The sequence below is a fragment of the Lepidochelys olivacea genome (assembly GCF_965140295.1).
Source record: "Lepidochelys olivacea isolate rLepOli2 genome assembly, chromosome: 3".
NCBI lineage: Eukaryota > Metazoa > Chordata > Testudines > Cheloniidae > Lepidochelys > Lepidochelys olivacea.
In genome coordinates this window covers 132,592,289-132,610,210 of record NC_140413.1, presented here as the reverse complement: position 1 = coordinate 132,610,210, position 17,922 = coordinate 132,592,289, and the positions used below count along the sequence as shown (strand labels likewise).

The 17,922-nt window shown below is 41.3% G+C and overlaps 1 protein-coding gene across 3 annotated transcripts in view; it reads right to left on the bottom strand.

The window, feature by feature from the left end:
* DISC1 (DISC1 scaffold protein) overlaps window positions 1–17,922 on the bottom strand; it is a 363,689-nt gene that overhangs the window by 249,088 nt on the left and 96,679 nt on the right. For all 3 annotated transcript variants that reach the window (XR_014710969.1, XM_084624148.1, XM_084624149.1), the window contains exon 4: window positions 6,068–6,215. Coding sequence is in view for 2 of the 3 variants with exons in the window: in XM_084624148.1 (XP_084480274.1) it covers window positions 6,068–6,215 (148 nt within the window). In the remaining variant the exon portion in view is untranslated. The remainder of the gene's footprint in view (window positions 1–6,067; window positions 6,216–17,922) is intronic.

Sequence of the window (17,922 nt, the reverse complement as noted above, 5' to 3'; positions counted from 1 at the left end):
TATGTGCATTTTCCATAAATATTACAGGTGCATTTTTAATATCTCACTGAAAAACTGTGGTCCCAGATAAATACATCTGTCAAGGACAAATTTTCAAACATGACTTTCTAAGATAAGCCTGCAAAATGTACTTAGATATCTGTGGTATATAATACATATACAATGAGTTTGACCGCATGATTATTATCTGCATGCATAAATGAGTATCTTCCACACAGAAAAGGCAAATTGTAACCATTTTGCAGACACATCTTAGATGCAACAACAGCAAATTCACATGGCTATGTTGCTGCCATGATTGCATGTAGAATGGACTTCCATTTTGTAAATCCTCCTTCAGCAATAGTCAGCATGGGAGATTTTAGGCTTAAAAATCCTTCAGAAATGCATATTCCAACATCATTCATAGTCAGCCTCATGCTCTACTTCCTTCTGTAAAAGCACACCTACTTCTGCACACTGGAAAAGACCCCACCTTTGCAGTCATCTTGTTCTGAACTGGTGCAAAACTAGAGCTTGTCAGATTCATCTAAGTGTTTCCTTGTTTGTGACAAACCAGTGGATTTTAAGAATATGCTGTAACTTTGACACTGAAAACTGTTTAGTTTCTCATAGTAACACAAGAACAAGTTCAGGATATTCAGAGGAAATGTGATTTCCAAGTTGATGGTACCACTTTAAGAATAACCCTTGTTACAGTGGCGTGTTTGTAGGTCCTTCACCAGCCAGTCAGAAATCTTCACCCTTTTGAGAGCTGTATGAAAGGTCACTTAGCAAAAACAAGAGCACTTCAGAGCTTCTGGGAATCCTGTACAGTTTGGCTGGTGAGGAGGTAATGATTTGTAATCAGTGTAAGGCACATACACATTAACGGTCTAGCATTTTAAAATGCTACACATAGATGGTTGCTTTTCGTATTTTGTTTTTGCCGAAGTACGTGTGTATATAATGGTCATGGAACTTTATGTTCTTGCATTCTTGCTGATATCTACATTAGAGCTAGACTTTTCCAGTGATGTGGGATTCTTTTCTAATGTGTTTATTTTTACTTAATGTTTATGAAACAAGAAAAGCATTCAGGTGCACCTAAATGCATCATTCCAACAGGCCCTCTTGACTGCTCATTCAAAACATTTCTTTTTTTTATTACCCATTTCCTCCTCTCTTCATTAACTCTGTTGTTAGTGTCTTTTTTTCTGTCTCTGTTTGATGGTATCATTTGTAATCCAACATTGCTTTTTCATTCTCCTTAGTCCCATTTGTTCTCCACTCCAGCAATCTCTGTGAGAGACTCTCGAAATAAAGTCCACTCTTCCTCCATGGTAGAATATCTTTTGGAAATCGCTACTGGGTAACTGTTAGGGGGCTTATTCCTTCACCCACTTACTTCCCTGGTCCTTCTCGCATGAACAGAGAGCAACAATACCCGAAGTCCAAAGGTGCAAACAATTCAATGTTTATTGGGGTGAATTTCCAGCAAGCATGATTCTAGTTTCCTTCCTTAGTGTCCCCCTTCCCAGCTCTGACACCACAGAGCCTTACACCTCTGTCCCTGTTCCCATTCCTGCCCTTAGCCAAACAGGATTCCAATTTCCTCACCCCCATTCCCTGTTTCCATTTCCCCCTTTAGCAAAACATGATTTCAATTTCCTCACCCCCATTCCCTGTTCCCATTTCCCCTCCCCACACCCACCCACCCACTTCCTGATTGACTGCAGACTATATAGTAAAACTTGAGTTCTGCTTAGCTATACCTTAACCAACCATTTTCCTGAAATTTAACTAACCAATCCTAACATATTATAACATGATTATGTAATCAATTATATCCCACCATCTTAACTAGTTTACACTCAGCAAAATTAACCATACAGCAGACAGGAACAATCACAGACCAGACAGAGATTATACAGACAAACAATAGCAAAGTGTCAGAGTAGCAGCCGTGTTAATCTGTATTTGCAAAAAGAAAAGGAGTACTAGTGGCACCTTAGAGACTAACCGATTTATTTGAGCATAAGCTTTCGTGAGCTACAGCTCACTTCATCAGATGCATTCAGTGGAAAATACAGTGAGGAGATTTATATACACACAGAACATGAAAAAATGGGTGTTATCATACACATTGTAAGGAGAGTGATCACTTAAGATGAGCTATTACCAGCAGGAGAGCGGGAGGGGGGAAGAAAACTTTTTGTAGTGATAATCAAGGTGGGCCATTTCCAGCAGCATGTATTTTCCACTGAATGCATCTGATGAAGTGAGTTGTAGCTCACGAAAGCTTATGCTCAAATAAATTGGTTAGTCTCTAAGGTGCCACTAGTACTCCTTTTCTAATAGCAAAGTGGGAACTATAATGACAAAACAATACAGAAATGAGGATTTCACATCCCAGCTATTGATAAGTGAGTTCTTGCCAGACAGGATGCTATCAAACTAAGTTTCCTTTTACATTTTCTAGGCACTTCCCTTTCTCTGGAGGCGATAGGCACTATCAGGACAGGATTGTATTCCTAACAGCCCAATAGCACCTTCTTTCAATGTGACTAGTTTGGAATGTGAGGATGTGACCGGTTGCTTCCCAGCTTATGGCTGCCTCTGTTGCTTAGCCAAAGGCCTTAGCCTAAGAACAGGGCTTCATAGGAATGGCTTATCAGGCCATTGGCCACCCCTCCCACTTTATCTGGGCTTCGGACCTGCACTAGGAACAAAGAATCTAGTGGCTTGGTGCCCCAATGGTGGAATCATATGGTGCAGTGCTTTGTGGAAGCCTCTGAAAGACGAGAAAAGAAATGGATATTTGAAAGTCTGAAGGTCCTAATTGGACATCCATTCTCATGACTTCTGCCAGTTAAAGACAAAAATGGAGAATACTCAGGATTCTGGTGCCCAATTTACGCACCGGCATGAGCATTTTTGTGAATTAATGAACAGATCCCCACCAAGACATAAACAACTTAATTCAAAAACGAATCCAACAAAAAACAAGCTGGTGATGTGAGAGGAAGTGATGATTTCAGTCAAATAATTACAAAAGGATAAAGCACCTTGTTTTGACAATATTCCATCAGATCTGCTAAAGGGTGGTGGCCCAGATTTAGTTCACTGGCTTCAGAGAGTTGTCTTAAGAGTTTGGGAAACCAGGTGCATTCCAGAAGATTGGAAAATGGACTGCCATCACCACAAAAAAAAGGAGGGTCATCAGTTTGTTCAAATTATAGGGAAATAGTGCTGCTGTTAGTCCCAGGGAAGGTGTTTATGGTCTTACTACTGAACTGATATATTATGTCAGCCCAAAAAAAGAGACAACCCGTGTGGTTTCCATCCAGGTCAATTGAAGATCCATGCTATATATGCTCTGCAGAATATTATTGAAAAACGAATAGAGGGACAAAAAAAAGTTAACATTGTGTTTATAGACTTTGCAGCTGCTTTTGACTTAGTGCATTGGTGAGTACTGTGCATACTATTATGTCAGTCTGGGGAGCCTCAAGCCTTGGTGTGCCGAGTGGAGAAACTGTAGCACAGTACGTTTAGCTGTGTGAGGATCTACGGTTATATTATAGATTCGTTTAAGTTGGAAAAGGAGTACACCAGGGATGCGTTCTCTCACCTACATTATTTAATGTTCAAATAGACTATGTGATGATAAAGGTGACTGAAGCCAAGTAGAAGGTATGAAGTTTAAATATTCATCATTAGGGGATGATGTTGCCTTACTTGGAGAAACTACAGACCAACTACAGCTAGTGCTGGAAGAGCTGTGGAAAACTGCAAAATCTGAGGGACTTAAGATCAATGGTAATAAAACCAAAGCTATAAAATGGAAATGAACAACGTACAGGCACAGCATGTAGATGGCAATGACGTTGAATGGGTGAATAGTTTTCTGGATAGACAATTGACAGCAGGATGTTCTATATCCAAAGAAGTCACACATGAGATCAGTCTTGCATCAGTGGCATTTCAGTGTCTTCAGAGGCTCTGTTTGAGCAGCAGGATGTATGTGTGATAACTAAGATACAAGTGTTCAATGTGGTAGTGATGACAACTCGGCTATATGCAGCAGAAACAAGGCTGTTAAAAACAGCTGTGGAGAGGAAACTTAAAGCTAGTGCCAGCCAGGATTTTTTTTTAACCCAAAAACTTACATCAGAAAATGTGAATTTGTCAAAACCTAAAATTTTCACAGAAATATATTAATTCTGATTCAATTTTTGTAGAAAAGTTTTCTCTGATCCAGTCTGGAATTTCGTGTCAAAACCAGATAGACTGATTGACCAAAAGACCAACTAACCCCAGAATAGCCAATAGTTTGGTGGTTAGGGCACTCACCTGGGATATGGGAGATCTAGGTGGTTTAACCGGGGTCTCCCACATCCCTAACCAGCAAGCTACGGCTGCTCTGGGTTGTGTGTTTCTCTCTCGTTCTCTTTCTCTCTTTTTTTCTTTTGTTCATGAATAATTCAAAAGACCTCGATTTTATTCCACTGTGGAACAAGTCTCAAAACTTCAACATTTTTCACAAAACAGATTTTTTTCAAGCTAGCCCTATTTAAAATATTACTGTACCTATTTTTTTATTTTAAAGATTTTTAAACACCTTCTTGCAGAGCCTGGAGAAGAGTATGTTCTATTAGCAAAACAGAGAAACTATATACAAAGTGCTGTCAAATGCAAAAGACCACAAGTGAAAAAAAGGTGTTTAACAATAAAAGCAATAGCCAAGCTGAATCTGAAAAAAACAGTAGAGAGTCGTGTGCACAGAGACAAGGGTGAAAAGCAAGAACTGGGTCTGACTGTGGTTGGTACTGTTGCTCTCACACCTGCACAAAAGATGCTTCTAGTCTTCAGCAGGGGAACAGAAAAACTGTCATGAACATTTTTTTTATAATACTCAGGACATACAATTTAGAGGATGCCCCATCAGAAAACAAATTTCTTAAAATTAATCAGTTTCCAATCATTCAAGTTGACAGTCTCTCTCGAAATACAAGAATAATTTATTACAAATAATATGAAAGGCACCTCTTGATACAGCATTTAAGTATCTTTTATCCTGTACTTTGATTCATGGTTCTGTCACCCATACAATTGACAAAATCGCTCTCTTCTACCATATGAGACCACAAGAGGTAATCCTTATGGAGTGTATTTCAAAACAAATCACATTACTTTATACATACAATGAACAAGGGCTAAACCAAATTTAAAAAAAAAAAAACAATAGAATATCTGTTTAGTGAAGTCCCATTGTCTATATGTATTTTATCTAGCACTTATGTAAGTCAACACAAGTATGCATAGATCAAATATCACACCAAGATCTTTATCACTGTGAGTTGTCAGAAAACAAGATTTCCCACATTAACGCCATAACTAATAAATACCTAAGAAAGAACCTCCTTATTTGTAATTAAGCCACTCAGTAGTGTGAAAGAAAAGAGACTCAAACACAAATGAGAAAAAAAAATTGGGGGGGAGGGGGTTAATTACTTCCCCAGGGTCATCTGGTGCATCTCGGATTCTCTCTGTCTTGCAAGTTGCTAGCTCTAGCGGGAGAGACGGACTATTTTTGTGAACTGCACAGTGCTCAGCATATTGCTAGTCCTTAACTAATAATGAATAAAAGTGATTCCCAAGCTGGCAGGAGAATCCAGGGCAGAAGTGATTTACACACTTTATAGTTAAATGTTTTTTCATCTCCCCAAAAGGGAACTGGGTTTAGTTCCACAGGGAGATGTAGCTCAGGCTGCCTTGCTGCTATATGTTTAAGTTGCTGTACAAGGGTTCAAGCCTGTTCTCATTGAAATCAGTGGTAAAAGTCAAATTGACTTCATTCATTCAGGCTCAGGCTCTAATATGACAATTTTCAAAGACCTGGAGAAAAGGAAAAATGACATAAATGGGACTGAAATATTATTATTGTATTCTTAAAAGGTATAGTATCAGTGCTCCAAAGCATTCATTTTTTGTTTAAAAATTAAAAATCTAGCCATAACTTATACCCAGTACTTCAAGAAAAACAGAAATATAGTTCCACGTCATAATGCTCCAGTGAACTTACCGATCTGCAGCCCAGAACAACGCTGCTTGAACTTGTGCACTGAATCTGTCCAAGAAGCTGATAATTGAAGGATGCCTTGAAGGAAGCTGAAATTTTGAAGAATTCTTCTCTCGCTCCAGTTCTTCTAGTTTCCTTCTAAATGTATCAGCTAAACACAGAAGTACAAAAAGTTGATATTACTGAACAAATAGGGTTACGTTTTTCTTGAAAGAAAAAGTTGGGTGCTCATCAAGAAAAGATCAACAACATGCTGTAGCAAACGCTTCCCTTTTTAATAAAGTAAGTCAGAGTGTTTTGCTCCAAATTACTCAGATTGTAACTGGATAACATCAGAGACATCTACAATGTCAAACTATTTACTTCTGTTGATATACAAAACTGAGCCTGCAGGCCTCAATTGGGAATTTTAAATCGGTGAGGCTTGGAAGTTTTAGCCTATGATTTGCAACCATACAGTATTCCTAGAGAAATTATGCTAAACTGGTCAACTTCTATAAGAATTCCTATCCTCTGCTGCTCCAGTTTTAAACAAATTTGTTAGAGTGATAGCTGCATGTGTATAAGTCAGTCTGAATCTGACCTTGAGATCTTCTTGGTTTTAAAGACCTATGTTAGGACTACATAAAGAGAACCAAAGAATACCCTATGATATTTTAGTTAATAAATTCAGACCTAAATTTAAATAGAAAATGCATATGTAGCAACAAACACTCAAACCCCTAGACATTATATTAGATTTTCAGTGAATTTATTTCTAGTTTATGAATCCAGCAAATGTGTTATACTGTAAATTTCAAATAAAAATAACAGTGGTACTGAGAGAGCACTTTCATTTTATAACTGCTCTAACTTTATTAGAAAAAAACATTTTAATTAATTTTTATTTTGTGTTCTTTCCTATGCAGAAAACAGGTGGACAGCCCAAAGATAAATAATTGATTTTTAGAATGTTTATTTTCTATCCCAAGATGTTTTGGAAAATACACTGGCAGATTCATATGAACAAAAGAATTCAATCACTTGAACATCCATAATGATTCTTTACCCTGCTCTGAAAACTTTGAACTACTGCACAAATAGAGAAATCTTTAAATTTCCACACTTTCTGCCTACCATTGTTCTTTTTTGAATATTTTGGTAATTTGCTTTCCTCTCCCTCTCTTATTCTGAAAGCAATAATTTGTTTCCAGAATCATAGCAATCTGGGCATGCTTTTCTACTAACTAGTTTCAATGTCTTTCTAAACTAGATTATCAGTTTACATTTTTTCATTTTAGTGAAATATATGTGTTCTTATGATAATCTAAGATTTTATTGAGTTAGTTTCTGCTTGTGTTGAGATGAGGGAGCCTAATGTTGCCAAGTATTATTTATTTGTATTATTGTATTACTGTTGTGCCTTGAGGCCCCAAACAAGATTGAGGCCCCATTGTGCTAGGCACCATGCAAATACATCGTAGGATAGGGTTTTCAAACTCTTTTTCTGGCGACCCACTTGAAGAAAACTGCTGATGCCCACAATCCAATGGAGCTGGGGATGAGGGGTTTGGGGTGTGGGAGTGGCTCAGGGCTGAGGCAGAGGATTGGGGTGCAGGGGTGATGGCTGCAGGGTGGGGCCAGGAATGAGGGGTTCAGTGTGTGGGAGGGGGCTGTGGGCTGGGGCAGGAGTCAGGTCTCTGGGCTGAGGGTGCAGGCTCTGGGATGGGGCCAGGGTTGAGAGGTTTGGGGTACAGGAGGGGGCTCCAGGTTTGGGGGGGCTCAGGGCTGGGGCCGGGGATTGGGGTGTGGGGTTGGGGCTCAGGGCTTACTTCCAGCAGCTCCCGGTCAGCAGCACAGCCCAGGTGCAGAAGCAGGCTTCCAGCCTGCAGCAGGTCCGACTCTCACTCGCAGGCACCACCTCCACCCCAGCCAATGGGAGTGCAGAGCCAGTGCTTAGGGCTGGGGCAGTGTGCAGAGCCCGTGGCCCCCCCGCCTAGGAACCAGACCTGCTGCTGGCTACTTCCGGGACACAATGCAGTGTCGGAACAGGTAGGGACTAGCCTACCTTAGCAAGGCAGCACCGCCGACAGGACTTTTAATGGCCTAGTCGGCAATGCTAACCAGAGCCACCGCGACCCAGTCCCTTCCATTCTGCGACTCACTTCTGGGTCGCAACCCATGATTTGAAAACCACTGCCATAGGAGACAATCCTTGCCCCAAAGAGCTTACTGCACAAGTGTGGGGGCATGATGCCAGAGGGAGAGCGACAGGTGTGCAATACCTTGCATAGCATGGAGTTCAGCTCTGTGCTGTAGCTTGCTGGGAACAGGGTGTGTACAACCAAAGGAAGGGCAGAGTCGAGCATCCACAGCAACTCTTCTTCATTCGACTGTTTTTCATCAGATCCTACCTGTACTTTACCATCTTCCATCCTCTCCTCCTTACTAAGATATAGAGAATCCCTATTCATAGATCCTCCCCTAATGGATGTCTCTGTCCAAACCATGTGCTCCTCCACAGTGTCAATAATTTAACTGAGGGTATGTCTACACTACAATTAAACATCCATGGCTGGCCCATGTCTGCTGTCTTCGGCTGTGGGCTGTAAAAGTGCAGTGCAGACATTCAGGCTCGAGCTGGAGCCCGAGTTATAGAACCCTCTCTTCTCACAGGATCAGTCCCAGAGCCTGAGCCCGAACGTCCACACTGCAATTTTACAGCCCTGTAGCCCAAGTCCTGCAAGCCTGAGTCAGCTGACACAGGCCAGCTGCGGGTGTATAACTGCAGTGTAGACAAACCCAAGAAAAGCCCAAATAAGCAGAGCTCTACAGGACCTGCTTGTTCTTAAAGGGGGCGGGGATTGGAGAAGGCACTACCTGTGGGCCTTACCCAGCCCATGATCCCCTGTCAGACTCAGCCTTCTGTCTGGTTTCTCGGAGAAGGCTCATCTCCCAGCAGCCTGTCCATCACCCTCTGCCTGACTGCTCAGCTCCTTTTAACCCACTCATCCAGTCAGAGCATGCTCAGCAGACCTAGAGGAAAGGAGATCCCTGGGCCCCGTATTCTCTTTTAACCACTTCAGACCCAATGTGGGATTTGTATATCCCATCACAGGGAGGTTTCAGATGGCTCCATTGTGGCTCTCAACACTCCCATCAAATCTGCTGCCTCAGGAGGAGCCAGGCTGGTTCAGAAGATGGAAGACAGACATCACTGGAGCATCTAGTTTCTCCCTTTCCTGGTATTCTGAGTGTTGGGCCTGAGAATAAGGCGGCATACTTTGCCTTTTCTGGGGTTGATATTTGTAAGGCTTTCCACAGAGAGCTAAGGTGTAAGTTTTTGTTCAATATCTTCATAAATGATCTGGAGAATGGTGTGGATTGCACTCTCAGCAAATTTGCGGATGATACTAAACTGGGAGGAGTGGTAGATACGCTGGAGGGCACGGATAGGATACAGAGGGACTTAGACAAATTGGAGGATTGGGCCAAAAGAAATCTGATGAGGTTCAATAAGGATAAGTGCAGGGTCCTGCACTTAGGACGGAAGAACCCAATGCACAGCTACAGACTAGGGACCGAATGGCTAGGCAGCAGTTCTGCGGAAAAGGACCTAGGGGTGACAGTGGACGAGAAGCTGGATATGAGTCAGCAGTGTGCCCTTGTTGCCAAGAAGGCCAATGGCATTTTGGGATGTATAAGTAGGGGCATAGCGAGCAGATCGAGGAACATGATCGTCCCCCTCTATTTGACATTGGTGAGGCCTCATCTGGAGTACTGTGTCCAGTTTTGGGCCCCACACTACAAGAAGGATGTGGATAAATTGGAAAGAGTCCAGCGAAGGGCAACAAAAATGATTAGGGGTCTGGAACACATGACTTATGAGGAGAGGCTGAGGGAACTGGGATTGTTTAGTCTGTGGAAGAGAAGAATGAGGGGGGATTTGATAGCTGCTTTCAACTACCTGAGAGGTGGTTCCAGAGAGGATGGTTCTAGACTATTCTCAGTGGTGGAAGAGGACAGGACAAGGAGTAATGGTCTCAAGTTGCAGTGGGGTAGGTTTAGGTTGGATATTAGGAAAAACTTTTTCACTAGGAGGGTGGTGAAACACTGGAATGCGTTGCCTAGGGAGGTGGTGGAATCTCCTTCCTTAGCAGTTTTTAAGGTCAGGCTTGACAAAGCCCTGGCTGGGATGATTTAATTGGGGATGGGTCCTGCTTTTGAGCAGGGGGTTGGACTCAATGACCTCCTGAGGTCCCTTCCAACCCTGATATTCTATGATTCTAAGTTCCCAGGGACCATAATGCAGCCCTTGAGTCCTTGGAGAAATACAGCACTTAATCTGATTCTGGCTGACAAGCACCATTCTCTTGAAGGCCAAGTGCTCTATCATGCTTCGTATGGTATGCCTGATGCCTGGAGCCACAAGGCCTAGTTCATAGAGAAGGCTGTGACCATTGGCCTTGAGGCTGAGTAAGAGGCATCCATGGCTGCCTGCAATGAGTTATCACAATCATTTGCCCCCCATGATGTTCTCTTTCATTTCATCCCCACAATCCTGTGGGATTTTCAAAAGGAAGGGGACAACCCTCCCCCACATGAGATAATTGTACTTGGCAGTTCACCAACTTGGGTGCAATGAGGCAGATGAATATACCTTTCATCCATACAGATGTAACATCTTAGTATGCTTGTCCTTAGGAGCACCTTTAGTGAACTTTGATTTCTCTTGCATTGCAGAGATGACCAAGGACCCTGGATTTGGGTGGGCATAAAAGTGTTTGAAGCCTTTCGGCATCACCTGACACCATTTTTTCACATACTTGGAGGTGGGAAAAAGAGTGGCTGGGGTTCATCATAGCACTCTGGCTGGTTCTAAGATCCCTTCATTGATAGGAAGAGTGATTCTGGCCAGTGTCATGACACTCAGGATGTCAAAGAGTTTGAGAAACATTTCCTGTATAAAATATAGTCTCAATATACAGGGAATCAAACCCAAATTGATGGTGATTGCCATAACGAAAGCTCTTACACAAAAGTGCTGGTAAGAAACTGACCATTATTTTCTGGCCTCACCCACATGAGTTGGATCAGGGTTACAAAATATTATACTACCTGCCTGTATAATAGGGTATCCACTGACTCAAGTGGCTTCTGTTCCAATGGTCAGGATCACTTTTCTTTATACGCTGCTTATTGAAGTGGAGGACAGCAACCAACTGGCACATAGTTCAATCCAGAACTTAAGGGGAAGGGAAGTTTTGGGCAAAGACATCATGGCTAACTCTTACTAGTGCCATGGGACCTGTAATGGTCTCACCGCGCACACAGGACCTTGATTTTTTTTTAAGGACTCCTCTAAAAGACCCACCTTCATGGTGCTCATTTTCCCTAACTCAGCAGGACGAAGAGCTCTGTGGGCCAGATGAGATTCTTAACCTAATACTTAGGCCCAATAAGCCGCTAACAATTGCATTTTATGTGAAATTTCAATACCAAACTTTAATTTTAACAGTGATATGCAGTATAGTAATCTAGCCATAAAAACGGAACCAGATTGTGACTGGCCCTTACACAGGAGTGCAGGATTCACAGAGAAACCCTCCTGCTCACAGGTAACTCAGTATTGCATTCCCTGTGATGAAGTGCCCTCACCATGCATCTCTGGGGTGCACAATACCCGAAGGAGGGCACTGAGGCCATGCCAACCTGCCCAACAGCCCATAAAGTGGGCCTGACACCCAATTGGGAGGGTTGTGCTGTATCCTTCAAAGGTTGGCCCCAACAAACTCCCAGTCCCAGATTTTCCCAAAACACGTGTTCTGCACTGTCCAGCCCTCTCCTGGATGGTTCAGATATTATAGGTCCATTGCCCCTGTAAGGAATCAATATTCAACAATTTGCTACCTTAACTGAATTTACCAAACATTTCAGTTAAACAAAACACTGAGTTGGTTTAGATTAAAGATAAAACAAGAATATTAACAAAAGAAGGTAGGATTTTAAGGGAATTCAAGGATATGAAATAAAATTAACAATAGTTACAAGCAAATAAAAGTGAAAACACACATCTAAAAGTCTAAAACTTAATCTTGCAAGTTTTGGTTCAAGGCTTTGTTGAAGATGCTTGTCTCACCCACAGTCTTCCAACAAGATTGTGACTGACCCTTTCCTTGGTTAGGATCTCTCCCAGAGGCCCAAAGGTGTCGGTGCCTTTGTCTTCTTAGAGTTAACTTGGGGTTCTCTGCCCCTCTCTTTTATAGTCTAGTGAACCTTCAAAGTGGAGTTACCCTTCAAAAGTAAAGTTTATTCAAGCAGTAAAGAAGGTGACATGGAGTCTGGCGGTGAAGGAGGCTCCATGCTCTTTTTTCCCCCACTTGTGTTTGCTGAATTCCAAATTGTTCTGTTTCCTGCCATTCCTGCTGTTCTATTTACTACTTATACATAAATTGAGATGAACACACATTCCTTGATTTAGGACAGGCCTGTTTTAACAACTTTTGCCTAGGCAGGGCTGTCTGGTTTTGAACATGTGCTAAAATCATCATAGAATCATGGGACCGGAAGGGACCTCGAGAGGTCATCTAGTCCAGTCCCCTGCACGCATGGCAGGACTAGGTCTTATCTAGACCATCCCTGACAGGTGTTTGTCTAAACTGCTCTTAAAAATCTCCAATAATGGAGATTCCACAACCTCTCCAGGCAATTTATTCCAGTGCTTAACCACCCTGACAGTTAGGAATTTTTTCCTAATATCCAACCTAAACCTCCCTTGCTGCAATTTAAGCCCAATGCTTCTTGTCCTAGCCTCAGAGGTTAAGAACAATTCTTCTCCCTCCTCCTTGTAACAACCTTTTATGTACTTGAAAACTGTTATGTCCCCACTCTCAGTCCTCTCTTTTCCAGACTAAAAAAAACCCCAATTTTTTCAATCTTCCCTCATGGGTCACATTTTCTAGACCTTTAATCATTTTTGATGCTGTTCTCTGGATTTTCTCCAATTTGTCCACATCTTTCCTGAAATGTGGCACCCAGAACTGGACACAATGCTCCAACTGAGGCCTAATCAGCATGGAGTAGAGCAGAAGAATTACTTCTCGTGTTTTGCTTATAGAACTCCTGCTAATACATCCTAGAATGGTGTTACACTGTTGACTCATTTAACTTATGGTCCACTATGACCTCCAGATCCCTTTCCGCAGTACTCCTTCCTCGGCAGTGATTTCCCATTTTGTATGTGTGCAACTGATTGTTCCTTCCTCAGTGGAGTACTTTGCATTTGTCCTTATTCAATTCCATCCTATTTACTTCAGACCATTTCTCCAGTTTGTCCAGATCATTTTGCATTATAATCCTATCCTCCAAAGCACTTGTGACCCCTCCCAGCCAGGTATCATCCGCAAACTTTTAAGTGTACTCTCTATGCCATTATCTAAATCATTGATGAAGGTATTGAACAGGACCTAGAACTGATCCCTGTGGGACCCCACTTGTTATGCCCTTCAAGCATGACTCTGAACTACTGATAACTACTCTCTGGGAACAGTTTTCCAACCAGTTATGCACCCACCTTATAGTAGCTCCACCTGGGTTGTTTTTCCCTAGTTTGTTTATGAGAAGGTCATATGATTGATTGCTTAATTATTTGCTCCATTATCTTTCCGGGTACAGAAGTTAAGCTGACTGGTTTGTAATTCCCCGGGTTGTCCTTATTTCCCTTTTTATAGATGGGCATGATATTTGACCTTTTCCAATCTTCTGGAATCTCTCCCATACAGGGGGAATTCATATCTTTACATATAATGTCACTACATACATTTCATTTTGATATTATTGATCAGTGAGTTATTAGTTTTCAAATGATACCCCACAATGCATATTTTGTACAGACATTATTACAGTGGTGTGCAGGGTCTGAATATAGGGGTGCTTAGTGTGATAGGCCCCAAATGATTTTGTTCAGTGCTTGGCATCCTTTGTCTTTTCAAACGTGCATGAAAAAATGAGACCATTTTAATGAGTAAGTATGACAGGGTACAGAGACACTATCATGGCAAATGAGGAGTAAAACAACTCAGGCTTACACAGGTGCTTCAGGGGGTGGGATATAAAAACCAACTGTTTTAGGAACAGGCAGGGAGAGGCTATTGTCTAACCTAGAGTTATGGGTTAGAAACCTTGAGCTGATCAAGCAAAACATTGTTACATTCCAATGCTTTAACTGTTGTTCCGTTACATGACTGGCTAACCCTGCGTCACGTTGTTTCACCAGCCTGCACTTACCATCTTAGACCTCAGGATGCCATAGAGGTTATTTTTGGAAGAAATACAGATGAAGGAATTCAAAGGCCAATTTATTCTCTCTCTTTCATTAATTCTCAGATGCATTGTGTTTCATACTTGCAAGTGTACATGGCATTCAATTAATTTCTACTACCAGACATTTCAAAATACTTTGTTCTGATGGTGTTTTGTAAAAATATTGCTGGCCTCATCTGCTACTCCTCTCTCAAAACCAAAAGATCTTTTATCCTTTCTGTGTTAGTCACTATAATCCTGCAGTCTTCTCTAATCAACCTTTTTAAGGAACTCTTTTTTTAAAAAAAAAAAAAAACAGCCTATCCATCAGTTTATTAAGCAGCAAAATACAAACAGCAAAAATGCATCTTTTCTTCCCTATCAGCAAAAGGCACCACTTAGGAAATGTAACTATATGCAATGTACATAGCAGCCAAGTACTATGCTTAGTTATTAATTGTAATTGTTTATACTGAGCATAAGTATCAATTCCTGCAGTGATGCAAGCCAAAACTAAAGCAAATAGTTTAGCTGATGGCTGGTAAAAAGCAATTGCTACCTTATACTTTATATACTGATGCTTTGAAATTGCATCTTAAGTACTTCAAAGTTGCTTCATTTAAAAACAGAAGTAAATGAACTGTTTACCTTGCTATTACATTAGGTAACCAACTGGGAAATTGTTTAAAGCTGGAAAGCAAGCTACAGGTTATAATGACCGTTATTTTGATGCAGAATAGTGTTTAGGAAACAGAGGCATTATCTCTGACCTTTATTTGGAATTTATTTATTTAAATATTTGAGAGTTTGTGCTTTTACCTTAACTCCCCAATTCATCAACAAGCTCTGGAATTCACTCAGGGTCTTTCCAGTATTGCAATAATAAGCTGAAAATGATCAAACAAAGCTGGGGGGAAATGATTGCTTTACAGTACAACCATGAATTTATGCTCTACCATCTGCTTCACAGACACCGTCATCACCGAAGATAGAAAGTTCACTGGCAGTAAACTGAGGCCCTGCATGTCAGAACAAATCATTTCCAGACCTCATTAGAGGATAAATTGGAAGATCTTTGTGCAAAACAGGGCATAAGATAATCAAAGTGGAAAGTCATCTGTCCTCAACTAAGACTTTGCTAAACTCACCTGCCTCAATTTGCCCTATCACTTACACTGGTGAGAATCAGAGGGGAAAAAATCAATTAAAGCCATTGGTGTTATATTGTTGCCATGATACCTGGTATCTTAAAGCTCCAGTCTTGGAGCCACATGATTATATAAAAATCCCAACTTTCATTTTTAAAATAGCACGTTTCTAGTCCTCAAGGTTGCAGAGAAAAGCTTAAAAACATACCCCAAATGCTGAAAAACCAGAAGGCAGAGAAAAATAACGCCAAATTGATTTTCTAAAATGTAATGATTTTTAAGAGAATCACAGGATATTTTGGTGCCTGATTCATGATTTTTGTGCACTTGAGGTTGTCAATACTATATTTAAAACAAGTAAAGAAGAATCAAACCCATAAATACCTCCTTTTCTGAATCCAAAACCTGTATAAGTCTAGTGATTAAATATACTGAAAGCATGGAGAAGAGAATGGTATCTCAAATATCACAGGCAAAGTAATGTCTTGTTTTCAATACTGCTGGATTTCTGACTATGAAGGCAATATCAAATCCTATGGATTTCGAGAACAAGAGGACTACAACTTTGCTGGCTCCTGATGTCACTGAAAATGTCCCTTTCACCCAATGGCATTTAAAACTCCTATCAATTGGAACTTGGAAAATGATAATCTTGTGACCACGTGCTCTAACTTGTTACATTTTCTAGTTCCCAAAAAACAGAGTTGGTGAGGCATAGCACTGCAGTCAAGTGCCCTAGATTGGGAAATTGAGACGCTGGCTCTTGAGCATCTTAAAGATACTGAAGCAACTGCCTCAGCGTTCAGCTGAAAGCAGTAGGGCCAAAATGTGTATGTTGTTTCATAATCATTCGTTCTGTGGACAGTTTTCTTATAGTAGTTTTATGTTAGAATAAAGAACTGACCTTTTATTGCCACACCATCCTATGGATTGTGTGCTGTTTACAACTGAAGGAACAATAAACTGAGAAGGGATGGAAGCATTTTAATGCAATTGCCCTCAACAGATGCCACAATAAAATCTTAAGAAGGATTAAGGCAAAAGACTTTAGCCCTGAGTGCTTTATATCAACCATCACCAAAATAATGTAAATTTTGTTTAAAATATTCTAGACCCAATACTTAGCTCCAGCCAACATGCAAACAATGCTGTGCAACCCTTTGCTATGATCCTCCCACAGCTGGCTACACTACCCCTAAGGGCATGAGGTAAATGTGCTACAGGCTCAGACAACAAACTAAGATCTAAATATTCTCCCTAAAAATAAACCATCGGTTCCATTTTAACAAAAGACAACCATAACAAGCTTCTCCAAAACACTCACAATCAAGCAAAATATTCTATATAAGAGGATCAAACACCTCTTTCTCCCCAGATCTGCACGCAATCCAACACTAACAGAGGGAAGAACCAACAGTGAGGTGGCTTTCATTAAAGAAAAAAGAAAAGGAGTACTAGTGGCAACTTAGAGAATAACCAATTTATTTGAGCATAAGCTTTTGTGAGCTACAGCTCACTTCCACCGAATACATCCAATGAAGTGAGCTGTAGCTCACGAAAGCTCATGCTCAAATAAATTGGTTAGTCTCTAAGGTGCCACTAGTACTCCTTTTCTTTGTGCGTATACAGACTAACACGGCTGCTACTCTGAAACCTTTCATTAAAGAGTATATCTTGAATGAGTGTTATTTCCTGGGCAACTGAGAGACTTTGTTGATGACTAGGATAAAGACACTGTGCTTGGGCCACTGCAGATAGACAAAGAAAGTACTGTTTGAGGATTCTTTGTGGTATTAGGCTGGTCAGATGGATCATTTCCAGATGAGCTTCAGACATTATAATGCTGGACTGAACACAAGCTCCTCTTTTCTGAGAATGAGGGCATTACTGTGCCTTTATTACTGACGACACAGAAGAACACAGGTAGTAACAATTATCCTTTACAATTGGCAGGGGTCCACATTGGTGGACAGTCTGAAGCAGCTACAAGCAACACAGCTGACAAATGTATTTTTAAAGCCTTGAAAGGAATCATTTTTCTCATTCATTTAATGAGACCCCTGACCCAGTCATTTAGGGATGCACTAATATGTGTAAACTCAAGTGTGTTGGTTTTCCTATTTTCCTGCCCATTTCCTGAAGTCAGTGCTGAGAGACAGGGATTAAAGAAATTCAGCTCCAGTCTCTCTCTGTCCTTTACAACAGGAATCCTGCCACTATCTCTGCTCCTGCCCTTACTACCACCCCCTCACTCACCACTCAGTTCCCTTCCCTCTAAGGGTATGTCTACACTGCAACAAAACATCTGTGGCTGGCCTATGTCACCTGACTCGGGCACGCGGAGCTTGGGCTACAGAGCTGTTTAACTGCGGTGTAGACACTCAGGCTCAGGCTGGTGCCCGGGCTGTAGGACCCTGCGAGGTGGAAGAG